Below are 14,428 nucleotides of genomic sequence, written 5' to 3'. Positions count from 1 at the left end.
TACAAAGTCAAATTGGAAAAGAAGTGGACTAGAAGCCTAAAGTGGCATTAAATGAAAATAAGTAAAGTACAAACACTTAAGTTGTATTTAAGAATTGTTACATTTGACAGTGCTTAATGAACTCAAATAATCTTTTATTGACATTATATTAGTTTTTCGACACTTCCTGCTTGTGTATCCAGAGTGGCTTAACATTTGTGACTGTGTAATACTGAATTCTTTCATTCCTGCAGATGTTTGAAATACCTTTCTTTACATGTTTACTTCTACCTGTGTGAAGCTTATAATGAATCCAGTATATAAACATAACAACCAAAGTTTTTCACAAATCAAAAAAGTGCCAACACTTTGTTTATTTCCAGCCTTTTGTGTTTTATTTCATAGAAGATGTGACCCGATTAAAGTGGTAAATATCTTTAGACATGAATACAGGTTAAACTGATAGCAACCGTTTTGCGTGTGAAATGTTTCATGCATTTATTATTAAGCTTTCTGCCCACATTAAGCTGTGTTATTGTCATAGAAAACAGAGCAACTACATGGCACTTCCCGGCACATCTGAAGCTCTGCGGTCAGATTTCAGTGCTCGATCCCTGTCGAGCTCAACAAACCTGCCGCCACACAGCGCTGAAATCATCTTGAATTTCAACAATGACAGTCAGCAGACGCCACTGAAACATTTCTTCATCTTCATCCTCCTCTTCTTTCTTCCCACTCTCTGAAGCTTCTTCAGGAAATGAAGTTGGTTTGTGGGATGACGCTCTCCACTTTGTGATCAGCAGGGTTGGCTGATGCCTCGTAGTTACAGATTGTCACTTCATGTCTGTGAGCCTGAAAAGCAAACAGAGAGAAAGACATGTTGACTTACAGCAAATAAACATTCATAGATATACAAGTAGAGTTTCAGGCTAGGAATGCTGGGCTAAGGAGGAGAACATAGCTGGTTGTTCCTTTGTGTTTCGTTACAATGAAAACTTAAGTTCTTAAGTAACAATCTTGAAATGTGAAGTCTCGATTTGTTCTCTTTGGCAGTACCTATATCAATATGCGGCAATTGTGCAAGCTCTCACTTCCCTAAGATCCAAACTGTGTGATGTCAGAGAGTTGACCCCCTTTGGTTTTGTACTTGTTTTAAAAGTGTCATTGTCTATAGTCATTGTACATTTTTTGGGTGTGTTTGGCCTAGGTAACAATTCAGTCAATATCAATCAATCAATGTTTATTTATATAGCCCAATATCACAAATGGTACATCTGTCTCAGTGGACTTCACAGTGTGTACAGAATATCAGTATGACAATAAGACACCCTCTGTCCTTAGACCCTCACATCGTACAAGGAAAAACTTCCGGAGAAAACCCACAGTTTAAAGGGAAAAATGGGAGAAACCTCAGGGAGAGCAACAGAGGAGGGATCCCTCTCCCAGGACGGACAGACGTCAGAGAGGAGAAAAAAAAGGATGCTGCTTCACACACAAGTGAGCTAAAGAGCAAGTGTGTGCTGCAACTGCAAGGGCTGGACATGAGTAGACCATGGGCTAAGTCACTGTGGTGTGTTAACCATTACAGCATAACAAAGTGACTCAACATGAGAATCTTCAAGACTAACTAACCAACCAACTAGCTTAATATCTAGCTAACTAACTGACATCTGACACACTTCCTTTTATTATGCTACTTATTTTACTGTGGTTGTGTATTTGTTTTATTTTAATTCACGCAGGCGCACCTCTTCATTTGATGTTATCCTACTTATTTTATTTTGCCTTTCATCTGCAGTGTCCCTTTGCTTTTAGAACACTTTCAATTTCCCTGCTGTCGGAGAAGAACAGGATTTTGATTCTGATTCAGACTCTCCACCCAAATTCCTCCATATTGGGTTGTTGTGACCATATCAAATAACTATGTGACCTCTCTGAGTAGCTAAGACAACAAAGATACAGAGACCTAAAATGAAGCAGAAAATATTGTACCCATTGGACAAGCTGTTTGTTGCTATCCTGAAATGTTGGGCAAAATGGTAACCCATGATGTAATCACGCAATAACGTTAAAAATAATGGAGGACACTGTCATATTTTGATAAAGTTACAGTCAACATGAACTCTATGGTGTTAATTTAAAAGAGGCACACAACACAGCCGTCACAACAACAGCATCGCAACAACTGACGGACACACAGGGCTCTTTGTAGGCTGGAAGGGAAACTGGAGTAACACCAGAGAAATACCAAACGTTTTGGGAAAGAATCGGCAGCCCTAGGGATAAAACAAGAGTCCAAATATCTTCTTTCAATTAAGTTATACTGTGACCCACACAGAAAAACCAACCATAGAACAGTGGGAAAACACATTTCTCTGAACATAAAAGGCCATTTACACGACATATTAAAGTGTTCTACTGATACTCTCTGTCATCTAACTCAAAAAAGTGTGTTTGTCAGGTAAGTTGCCATCCCTAATTAGTACAGTGACAAGGGAGGAGTACCTAACACAACCCCACTTTTAAAAACATTAAACTGTCACTTAAATGTACTGGTATTGAAAAGGGTAAGAGTTACTGCAAAACAAGTTGCTGTTTTTTTCAACTTTAGATACAGTATGTCTGAAAATAAACATTACTGTAAAAACAGACCAAACCTGTTGATTAGAAAGATAAATAGGTCTTTTAAGGATAAACAAACATTTAATTTAGCTAAACTATGCTAAATTACTATAGCTTAGTATTGAATGCACTATAATAAGATATGTTTATACAAGGCATTTTACAGGACATAATTATCCACGCTATTGTGAGCAATTCAATAAGAGAATTACACCCTTAAACATGTCTTAGCATTTATTTTTAAGACTAACCTGTGAGAATTCTCCTCTCAGACCAATGTAGTACACCCTGGTGTTTTCCTCTCCAAAGTTCTTTGAGATGTGGATGGAGAGGTGCTGGACGTTGGAGAAACGAGAGATCCTGAAAATCAAAGGGATGCATTGCATTTACACTGAAAGGGAGTAACAAATAGAGACACTTTAGACAGACATTTGTAATGGGTTGTAAACTAAAAACTAAAAACATGTTCATACAGAGTGTTTGCGTTGGTGGGAGTTTGTGTTTAAATAGGACAGGAACACATATGAGGGAGGCAGACTGAGACAAACAGAAAGAAAAACTGAGAAATGGTTCCACTTGTGCTTTAAACGCTTCATCGAACAGATTCAGAAGATTGGATTTCACTGCATTGCCATGTCATCAAGCTCATTATACCAAGCTACATCCATTTCTTATCCCAATCTCATTTCATATTAATCAAGAGCAAATCTAAACGTTTTAAAAATTCTCTTAAGGATTTCCTAGAAAGTTAAAAAAACTCAATTGTTTAACATTCAAGCCAATAAAGGGTATTATCAACTGAGTATTTCCTGAAATCAGTCTTTTGTCTTCAGGCATTGTCAACAGTGAGCTGGTTAGGCTAATCAGTGTCCATCTAGCAGCCACAATGTAGGGAATGCTTACCAACATGACAACAACTAAAAGCAGCAGAAAACTAAAGAACAAGTCCGCAGCAAATGTCCACACAATACCAAATAGAAGCTTCAAGTTGCTCAGGTGATTAAACATGGTTCCTGATCTCACTTTGTCGGGTACTCCAGCTCCGCGGTGGGGTCTCTGTTGAGTCTGAAGGCTTGTTCAGGTTCTCTGCCAGTGTCGTCGAAGGACATCTGAGGGATGTTCTTGTACCTGGAGAGAAAAAGAATGTCATGAAATCACTGCCCTCTAGTGATGTAAGATGGAGAGACATATTGACTGCAGATCCGAGTTCCTAGCAGGTTTTTATTTATTTTTATAAATAGGATTCAAAACTTAAAAGCATTTTGAATCAACACTTTTTTTTGGTATAATGGCGATAAACAAAATTGGGGCTGTTCTGGTGGCCCCAGTTCAAATCCAGATTGGTTCCACCTTGCCTCCCTAATAGATATGCCCCAACTATTTTCTCTCCAGTTAATATGAATTTGAATGAAAAAACAGAGATACAGGGTCCTACATCTTTATGTGGTAAGACTAGAACACTCATTTGTGCACCAGTTAATCCAATAACGAAATTCACAGTTCAAGCCCAGATCAAATGTACGTTGAAGAGTGTTGAACATATTGTCTTCAGTGATTGTGTTGTGTTAAATGTCTGTTTCCTTGTTTCTCATTTTAAATATGGGTTGGTGTTTCAAATGAAGCAGCTTTGTTGCAAGAAAATTGTCGGAGGTGAGTGACAATAAAATATTATCGTACCTTATGCACCTCATATTTCATATTTTATGACAGTCAAATTCACTAACATTATAAAGGTTTCATCTACTTCAATTCGTTTTCAGTTGAATTTTATTTGTCGAGTTACCTTGAGCAGTTTCAATTCGAGATTCTTTTGAGAGGGAGAGAAAGACGGTCCTGTTTTTTGGTGCAGTGTTGGAGAAACTGTAACTTATTTGATAGTTGATGTTCTATTATGAACATTGAATTGAATTGCAGTCCCTCATAAAAGAAAGTTACGTAAAAGTGTGTGTATCCTGCCAATTATAGTTCTTAGAAAGAAAGGGCAATGGGTGCATCTCCCTGATCAAAGAAGCGGTGAACACTCACAGTCGAACCTCAGCTGGATGAGAGTCGTCATTTTCTCCAGAGATGATGATGCCTTTCAGCTTCACGCTGCCTGTAAAACTGGAAGAGATGACACATTCATATTCACTGCTATCTTTGACAAAAGAGAGGCCTCAGGGCACAAAATAGAACGCTGTGAACGACAACAAGCTGTCACATGAAGATGAATGGTGGCTTAGGGAAAAATGAAAATGAAAATAACAACCACAAACATATTGGACATTACAGCAAATATCATAGAGTTCTTCTTATACTTTTTCGTGAGGAAGAACCTTGTTAGCAACTTACATAGACACTTTATGATAATAACAACTTATGTGTCATCTCAAAATACTTTATTTTAAGAAATGATGATTTCAGGACTTACGGGATGTTAAACAGCAGCTCTTCATCTGCGTCACTCTCAACATACTAAAAGCAAAAAGAGAAAGAAGAGTAAATCTTTTTTTACTTAAATACAACAGCAGTAAAACACACTTCACTACAACTACATCAAGTAATTGTGATAACGGTTTTAGTGCCAAGAAGACGTACAAGCAATCAGCAATGGGCAATATCCAACATCTGATCATTAACACACAATTTGTTATTAGTTAATAAAAACTAATCTGCAAAATTACTTTACGTGTCCTTCTGTCAACATTTGCCATATTGTGATGGATACCGGTTTATAAATATGTTCATTTTAAAACCATGTTCGATCTGATGATTTCTACTGTGGTGAACAACTACTGAGTTAAGTCACAGTACAACTATGTGAAAATACTGACATTTTCAAGTAAGATGCCTTAATTGAAAGTAAAAGTATATATGTATGTATGTTCAGCTGAGTGTATTTAAAGGATCAAAGTCAAAGAATTGTTATTATATTACATTATAGGATTATGGTGATGCACTTATGGAAAGAGGGCTGCAACTAATTTGCATGTATACAATTATAACTGCCTGTCAATGGTTACTTTTGTATAATGTATACAAAAGTTACTAGACAGGCTAATAATGTACTGGAGCAACACGTTCAACATCTGAACAGCAGGTTAGCAGTTTAAAGTAATACACAAAACTATACGAAGTACGTTTTAAGCTACTTGCTTTCCCTTGATTTGAACTATTTTGTTTATTGTTATAATAGTAAACAACATGCCAGGCTCCAGCTGTAGCCTCATGTCATTAGACAGCCTGTGATATAAATAAAGTTGTTTTTGAACCTGTACGCAGCTTCACAGCGAGGCTCCGCAGCAAGAAGCACACAGACCTGCACCTTCAACCGGGCACACATTCAGAGAACAACCGTAAACCTATCCTCGGTATGTCCCGGACATAGACAGGATGACTGGCCGGGGTAGGGGCTCTGTGCGCCATTACCTTGTCCCGCTCGTGGCGCTGGTCCCATGGTTTGAACACCAGCTTCCCGTCCCCGTCTCTGCTCTCGTTCAGGCACTGCATCTTCTCCAGGTCGATCTTCTGGTACAGTCCGTACTCCAGGCCCCTCTCCGCGGGCTCATGTTCCCCCTCACAGCCGCCGTGCCCGTGACCATGGCCATGACCGTGTCCGGACATCGTGGAGCTTAAACACGCTACTTTCCGTGATTATTTGGGACTAGGAGTAGTTTACTGCCAATGCGTGTTCAGTGTGTTTTCAGAAATGAACTGCGATAAGCAAGTTTCACTTTGCATCTTAAAGCAAACTGAAGGTGGTTCCGGTTCAGGAATTTCACAATAAAGCAAGCAGTTTTTGTCGAATGTGAATGGGCTGAGATCTAAACATTGAATTGCCTGGAATAATAACGAGACAAAGAAGCATTAGGAAATACAAGTCTCATCATAAGCCAAAGTATCAACTATGGCTGGCTCTGTATGTCCTGTCAGCATTTATTTCTTTGTCATATTTTTATTTACAATTCACATTCAAATGTACTTCAATATGTAGACATTTTATTTTTACTGTTGTTCATCTGGGCTTTTAAAATATATTTCAATACAATTACATTTGATGTACACACATCTTTTCACACACGTGTGTGTGAACATAATATTCCTATCTAGACTTCACATTTATGTGTCAAGCTGTGTTGTCTTTATTCCTAGTTTTGTGTGACTGCCTGGCAAAGCCGCTCAACTACTATTATTGTTAATTTCTGTGTAAATAGATCTCAGGCTTCCTCCAACAATGTACACTAAATATAAAAAAACATAAACACACATAAAATGTCAAATAATATACAATTGTGGTAGCATGTTTTTGCAAATTATTAAACTTGACAGTAACACAGCCCTTCATTTAGATATTGTTAGTCATTAGATGAAACAAATATAAATGAGATAACATACTGTAAACTCAAGATTAACATTTATTTGACCCGCACTAACGACTGTATCTATTTATTTATTAAGGAACAGTGTTTCTTTCGAGATAATAGAATACAGTTTGGCCTCTTAACGTTGAACAATGTATTTGATGGGCAGACAAATATTTTATTTTGAAGGGGAAAGGAAATATTTCTCTACAACATCGTAGCCCCTTCATCTGTGGAACAACAAACCACTAAACACAACGCATGTCTGTTCTCTGATTGGCTCGCATCTCCACCAAACGTCGATACTGTCGTAAAGTTAAAAAAAACGCAAACCACTATAAACACCCTTCCCTGAAAATAGTCTGCATTCATTCAAATAAATGCAGCATATTTTGTGTAATTAAGTAAAAGTACAAACACATGCATCAAAAATATACCTAACGAACCAAAAGTAAAATTACCCATAATGGAGAGTGGCCCATTTCAGAATAACTGTAATTGACATAATTATTTCATTACAATTAACAATGCATTAATAATCACTTTAATGTGGCAGAAGAAAATGGTTTTGCACAATTTAATTAATTGATATACTCCTGGGTAGCTTAAAGGTGGGGTAGGTAAGTTTGAGAAACCGGCTCGAGATACACTTTTTGTTATATTCCATGGAATGCTCTTAATGCCATTTAAGCCAAAATTAAATAAATAAATAAATAATTAAATAAATACATATATATATATATATATATATATATATAAATATGCCTATGAAATAAATTCTGAAATAAATAAATGAGGCAATAAATATGTATACATTTAAATACACATTTATTTATTTCATGGGACTTTTATTTCATAATGACACATTTATTTATTTCATGGGACTTTTATTTCATAATGACACATTTATTTATTTCAAGAGACTTTTATTTCATAATGACACATTTATTTATTTCAAGAGACTTGTATTTCATAATGACACATGTATTTACTTCAAGAGACTCGTATTTCATAATGACATATTTATTTATTTCAGATGACTTGTATTTCATAATGACGCATTTATTTATTTCAGGTGACTTGTATTTCATAATGACGCATTTATTTATTTCAGGTGACTTGTATTTCATGATGAGACATTTCCATTCCTTATATGCATAGACTGTATATAAAGCTTATATGCAAATGAACGGGGCGTGGTTAGCTCACAGATCCAGACCCAGACCAAAGCAACAGCACCACACTGACTACTCGAGAAGAGGAAGAAAATGGAGGAGAAGGACTATAAGGCAAACTACTAAATTCTCAGAGTCAGACATCGCATGTAATCTGATACTCTAAATTTCACCCGCCAGAAATGTTCGCTTCTTCTTCTTCGGTGTAAATTGTCCGTTGGCAAACCAGTTGACTTCTTCTTCTCTCTGTTTTTTGGCGGATTGCAAACAACTTTAAGGTGCATACCGCCACCTACTGTACATGAGTGTGAATCATCATATCATTCCATCTCTTAACTCATGGACGTATCTATGATCTAATCCAAAAATAAATAAATTAGGGCTGTCAAACGATTACAAATTGTAATCAGATTAATCACAGTTTAAAAATTAATTAATCATGATTAATCACCATTCGAACTATGTCCAAGATATGTAATTTATGTATGTATATTGTTGTGGGAATGGAAAGATAAATGAAAGAAGGCGGATATATCCATTTAACATGTTTATTGTAAAAAATGTCTGTGTGTCAAAATGAAAGAGAGCACCTATCAATCATCAAACCATGGGGTCTTAATTCATTACGTGTTGATTTCTATCAACGGGGGAGTACTTCAGGAAAGTCGACGGGGGGGGCGCTAGTGGAGTACTTCGTGACCACAGAGTAGGCTTGTTTGAGACAAGCGAGACCTGCGCAATTGCGATCAACGTCTTGCTAGTGCGTTGCATGATGGTTAGTCATTTTGTCCGACTTGCTCTGGAGGCTCGCCTACATGAGACGTTGAAATCTCGCGGGACAAAGACGCCCGCAGCCTTGAGAGTGAGGCGCGGCGGCGCAGTTCCTCTCCACGGGCTGCGGAAGCGAAATGCTTGATGGGAAACGACTCGCTGGTATCTCGAGCTGAGCGCTCATTGGTGGTTTTTACCACGTGCTGCTGATGAAACTCTCCAATTGGCTCGGTAAAAGTTTGTTGTTGTTTTGTGTCAGTTTTACTTCGCCCCTTCCGTTCACATTTTTCATCATCGTTCCACAATGTTTATCATCATGAAATTAATATCTATATATTTTTATACTATACTTGCACTGCTTACCGTTTTCATACTTCATATATCTTAGCATATTCATACACACTGTTCATACTCACAGGCAGCTGTGTATATCTAGTGTATTCATACCCCTCACTGTTTATTCATCATTCAATTCATTCTATATTTTATTCTGTCTATATTGTGTACATTACTTTTCACTTTACTGCTTGTTGCACCTGGTTAGAAGCTAAACTGCATTTCGTTGTCTCAGTACCTGTAATATGTGCAATAACAATAAAGTTGAATCTAATCTTGAGCAGGAACAAATGTATTTACTTAGTACATATCTGACATTAACGATTAAACACATGTGTGCATTCTTTATAAATGCAAACCGAGTCAAGCCGACTCCGGAGGTGGCGGTATGCATCTTAAAGTTGTTTGCAATCCGCCAAAAAACCGAGAGAAGAAGAAGAAGAAGAAGAAGAAGAAGAAGAAGAAGAAGAAGAAGAAGAAGAAGAAGAAGAAGAAGAAGAAGAAGAAGAAGAAGAAGAAGAAGAAGAAGAAGAAGAAGAAGAAGAAGAAGAAGAAGAAGAAGAAGCCGACTCCGAGCATGGACTCCGAGCTGTCCGACTTCAGGCGAGCTTTTTGAGACCTCCCCCGTCTGCGATCGGCTATTCGCGTCTACTTTCGAGGCGAGCCGCAACGCGTCTCAAACAAGCCTAGTGTGATCGTTGTGATCATCTGTTTTAGCGCAGTTCTCCAGTGAAGGGAGGAGTCTCCCTCCGCAGCCGGTGGGCGTAGTTTTGGCACAATTCCGTTGTACAGACCGACGTTAACAGCAGCCCAGTCTGTGCACACGGAGACCGACTCTGTCGTCCGGTGATCTAACCGCCTTCTGGAAAAGCTTCACAAATACGTCGGTATGCAAATGCGCTTTGTGACACAAGTGACGGTACGCATTTCAGATTACGCACATAACCTGCGTACCAGTTATGTGTTACCTGTACTACAGAAAAAGTATTCTCCGTCGGGACTTCCTGCAACAACACCACGCCGTTATCTTGATTCTGATTGGCCAGAAGACATTATCAAAGATGTTCTATTGAGACGACGATCACTACGTGACAAAAGTTTTCAAAACCGTTTCTGGTCTTCGGTATTTCCAGACAAGTGGCTACTGAAATCAATCTTACTAACTGCTGTCTGTGCAATTCTCGGCGCGAGTTGGCGGACTTTATTTTGCTTACTTTAACATCATTTTTCATGGTGGGGCTAAGCCATTTCTTGGTATGGGTGTAGCCAAGGGCGCCGGAAGCGGGGGGGCCAGGGGGCCATTGCCCACCCCCCCACTTTTCAGCCCTGCCCCACATTTTCGCAGCAGCAGATTTTTTTTTCTTTTTTTTTTTTCAGTCTTTATTTCGAACAGATTCAAAAATAAAAAATAACAAATGTTAAAAACAGAATACCGTATTGTTATAATACAGTATTTATCCACATTCATGGTAATATTTGTATATTCAACAAAAAAAACAAAAAAAGTCTTCATATTAATAATAATAATAAATCATATGTGTCCGAAAGGGAGTAGGAGGAAGCAAATGCTTATTAATTCCCACCCCTTACTTGATCAATGATTGTCCTTTAAATTATTATGCAAGTTATTCCTACATACATTTACATTTATACATACATATACAATAATTTCTCGTCTTCAATCACCTTTCTTCATTCTCATATTTTTCCAAAAAAGTGTTTCTGTACATCCTTTTAAACTGAATTATGCGTGTGCTTTGTTTTAACTCCTGCTCCAAACCATTCCATAAAATCACCCCACAGATTGTTATACTCGTACTTCTCAGAGTTGTTCTGACCTTGAGTTGATTAAAATGTAGATTTCCTCTCAAATTATACCCACCCTCTCTGTCTATGAACAATGTTTTTAATTTCCTAGGAAGTAGATTATGTCTGGCTCTGTACATGATTTGTGCCGTTTTAAATGTAACCAGATCAATGAACTTCAATATGTGTGACTTCAAAAAGAATACATTAGTGTGTTCAAGATATTCAACATTATTGATAACTCTTATAGCCCTTTTTTGTAATGTGCATAACGGCTGTAGGTTGGTTTTGTACGTGTTTCCCCAAATCTCTACACAGTAAATCAGATATGGCAATATTAGTGTGTTATAGAGTATGCAATGAGTTGTAGTCCAGAATGTATCTGGCTTTTCCCAATATTGCGATAGTTTTAGCCAGTTTTGCTTTTACATGAGTGATATGAGGTTTCCAGCTGATTTTGTGGTCTAAAACCACACCAAGGAACTTAATTTAATATACTCTTTCTATGTGTATGTTATCTAGTATTAATTGTATCTGTGGATTTGTTTTATGTTTTCAACAAATTCAACAAATTGTTGTCTGTTGCTTAAATAATCTCTCACCCAGTTTAATCCCACCCCTCTGATGCCATACCGTTCCAGTTTTATCAGTAAAATATTGTGATCTATGGTGTCAAATGCTTTTTGTAAGTCTTTAAATATTCCCACTGCTTGTTTTTTATTGTCCATGCAGTTTGCTATTTCCTCACTTAATTCCATTAGTGCCATAGATGTTGATCTATCTTTCCTGAATCCATATTGACTGTCGTCCAAAAGCTGATGTGTTTCCATGAAACTGTGCAGCGGAAAACTGTACAAATCCCGTTTCAATAATTCCCCTCTACTCTAAAGTCGCATCTAAAACGTGATCTGATCTAGCTGTGTATATTTTGTTATTTTTGATTGTTATATTCAATCTCACTAGCTACAGGCATGTTTGAAGCTTGTGAAGGGAAGATGACAGCTCTCGCCACTCTGCTGTTCCTCAGCGCCACCCCCCTCCCTCCCGCTGAAATTATGAATGTAAGGTGTATAGTAATCATAGATAACACGGCAGGGTCTGTTACAGTTTGTTTTTATCTGATTTCAAATAAGCAAAGTCTTGGGTTTCAGAATATTAAACTTGTTTCGGCAAATTCAGATGATAAATAGGCCTACAACTTTGAAGCTTGTGACGGCATAATTACAAGCGGAGAACGGAGTAGCTTAACGTCACAGCAGGCATAACAACAGCCGGTGTTTCTCGTGAGTGCATAATCCAAACGAAAATATCTTCCCTCCGTAGTATTTTGATCATTTGCTCCGCTAATAATCAATCATGATGATTGATGATGAGAAATGATGGATTCCAGAGAAGAGAAAACTTTAAAGGCCTTTTTCTCAAAATGATGACTCTGTAACAGTCATTATATAATGTGACATATTTTGCTTAATATTTGGAGTACAAAAACAATCCTGATATCATTAGAAAGCTAGGAATCAAAATATGTCTTCGGGTCAATGCGACTGATTTCGATGGAGCAGCAGGTAACTTTGCATTAGGTAAAATAAAGCAGGCAGACATAACAGGAAGAATATGTACATTTTAACCCAATCAAATAGGACATTGTCACACCATTCAAATGTATCCATGTAAATTACAACCAATAAAAAAGCTTAGATTTGTTTATTTGTTACGTTGTTTACTTTATTTGTTACGTTGTTCTGTGTGTGTCAGCCGTTAACCTAGAAATAATATATACACTTGCAAACATGTCAGAAGAACCAGCGCAGAAGAAAACTAAATGTGACCCGCTCTATCGAAATCAGTCGGAAGTCGCAACGGCTCATTTCAGAATAAACGTGGATTTACGTAAAAAACTATTTTTTCAGGGTTCGGGTGTTTTGTTTGATTTTAAACAAACAAAGTCTTGGCTTTCAGAATATGAAACTTTTATTTCCAAAATCACACGATAAATACATTTTTGAAGCTTGTAAAGGGAAGATAACAGGCACCTCTCACTCGCAATCTGCTCTTCCAGCAAAGCCGCCCCCCTCCCTCCGCTGAAATTATGAATGTAAGAGTATAGTAATCATAGATAACACGGCAGGGTCCGTTACAGTTTGTTTTCATCTGATTTTAATTAAACAAAGTCTTGGCTTTCAGAATATTAAACTTGTTTCGGCAAATTCAGATGATAAATACAACTTTGAAGCTTCGGTATAATTACAAGCGGAGAACGGAGTAATTTAACGTCACAGCAGGCATAACAACAGCCGGTTATGGAAGCAAACAAGAGACAGAAGTATTTGAATTTTATTAGACACCGAATTTATAGCATTGAAAATAATTACTTTGAAAATCATGAATCTGAATTTGTTTTGCTCCGAATTTATCTATGTGAAATAAAAATGTAAAAATTCAAGTTAAAACAATTTGAATGTTCAAATTCAGATCCCAAAAATTCAAGTGAAAAAAATTCGACGTCAAATATTTCGGTGTTTAAAATTCGACGTCAAAAATTGCGATGCAGCCTCATCCGGGCTACTCAGACAGGATAAGCAATCGAGCCCTAATGCAATCAAACCGACTTCTGGCCTATCAGAGCCAAGCGGCAAACCCCGGGACAGTGCGGTGAAGCCCAATGCTGCAAACTGTAGGCGATGGATGCAGATGGGAGCAATTCCCGTAGACCCTTTGTTAAAATGTCCAACTTAACATCAGAAAATGAACATGTTTCTAGCCTGGATCTACAAAAACATATTCTGTATATAGTTAGATTCCCCCTTCATGACAACGGGACTGCTGCTCCTAGCTCCTCTCTGCTAGCTCCGTTAGCTCCGTGATGCTACAGCGGCTCAGCTCATGAGGAGAACACTACTTGAACTCGGCCGTGTTTGTTGTGTTGGCTCCTGGTGGACTATTCGTCATGCAAATATAGGATTTATCTGCGGTTGAAACAGACCGTCCATGAATGCAGTTTCTTCGGTAAGTCAACCCTGCGTACTTTATGTTATGTTACTGGTGTTTTTATTAAGCTAACGTTAATGAATGTTTAGAGTTGGGTTAGCATTTGAGCAATCGTAGCTCCATCTGTGCTAACGATGCTATGCGTAGCATCCAAGAGTGTAAAACATTAAGTCGGATGCTACTGTATACTAAAAGGCTTCTGTGCGAGGTTGCTAAAATAAGGTCATCCTTGTACGTTAGATAGTTAGTTTGCTATTTAGGTTACTGTATGCATTGTTAAGGTTCATTTAAATTCGCTATGCTCTACTATAGCATAACATAGACTAGCTAACGTCAACGTATTGTTGAAGAGAGGCTTAGTGTATATTAAATCAACCTCACAATGAAATGTGTGTATCTTTAAAATATGAA

The 14,428-nt window shown here is 37.6% G+C and overlaps 1 protein-coding gene across 1 annotated transcript; it reads right to left on the bottom strand.

Annotated features, from left to right (window-relative positions):
- Positions 1-351: 351 nt before the first annotated feature.
- On the bottom strand, positions 352-6,318 carry pithd1 (PITH (C-terminal proteasome-interacting domain of thioredoxin-like) domain containing 1). The gene is made up of 6 exons (XM_034201577.1): positions 6,010-6,318; positions 5,012-5,055; positions 4,627-4,704; positions 3,625-3,729; positions 2,853-2,961; positions 352-831 (listed from the first exon to the last, which is right to left on the bottom strand). Exons 1-6 carry the CDS (start codon positions 6,202-6,204, stop codon positions 730-732), a joined length of 633 nt encoding a protein of 210 aa, XP_034057468.1. The 5' UTR covers positions 6,205-6,318; the 3' UTR covers positions 352-729.
- Between the last annotated feature and the right edge of the window lie 8,110 nt (positions 6,319-14,428).

The sequence above is a fragment of the Gymnodraco acuticeps genome, unplaced genomic scaffold, assembly GCF_902827175.1.
Source record: "Gymnodraco acuticeps unplaced genomic scaffold, fGymAcu1.1, whole genome shotgun sequence".
Taxonomy (NCBI): domain Eukaryota; kingdom Metazoa; phylum Chordata; class Actinopteri; order Perciformes; family Bathydraconidae; genus Gymnodraco; species Gymnodraco acuticeps.
Note: the sequence above shows the minus strand (reverse complement) of the source record. Positions and strands in the feature narration are given on the sequence as shown.

Coding starts and splice junctions, on each gene's coding strand:
- pithd1 (XM_034201577.1), bottom strand. CDS start 6,204: ATGTCCGGACACGGTCATGGCCATGGTCACGGGCACGGCGGCTGTGAG. Junction 4,705..5,011: donor GAGCTGCTGTTTAACATCCC/GTAAGTCCTGAA, acceptor CATCTCTTCCAG/TTTTACAGGCAGCGTGAAGC. Junction 2,962..3,624: donor GAGCTGGAGTACCCGACAAA/GTGAGATCAGGA, acceptor TTTGATTTTCAG/GATCTCTCGTTTCTCCAACG.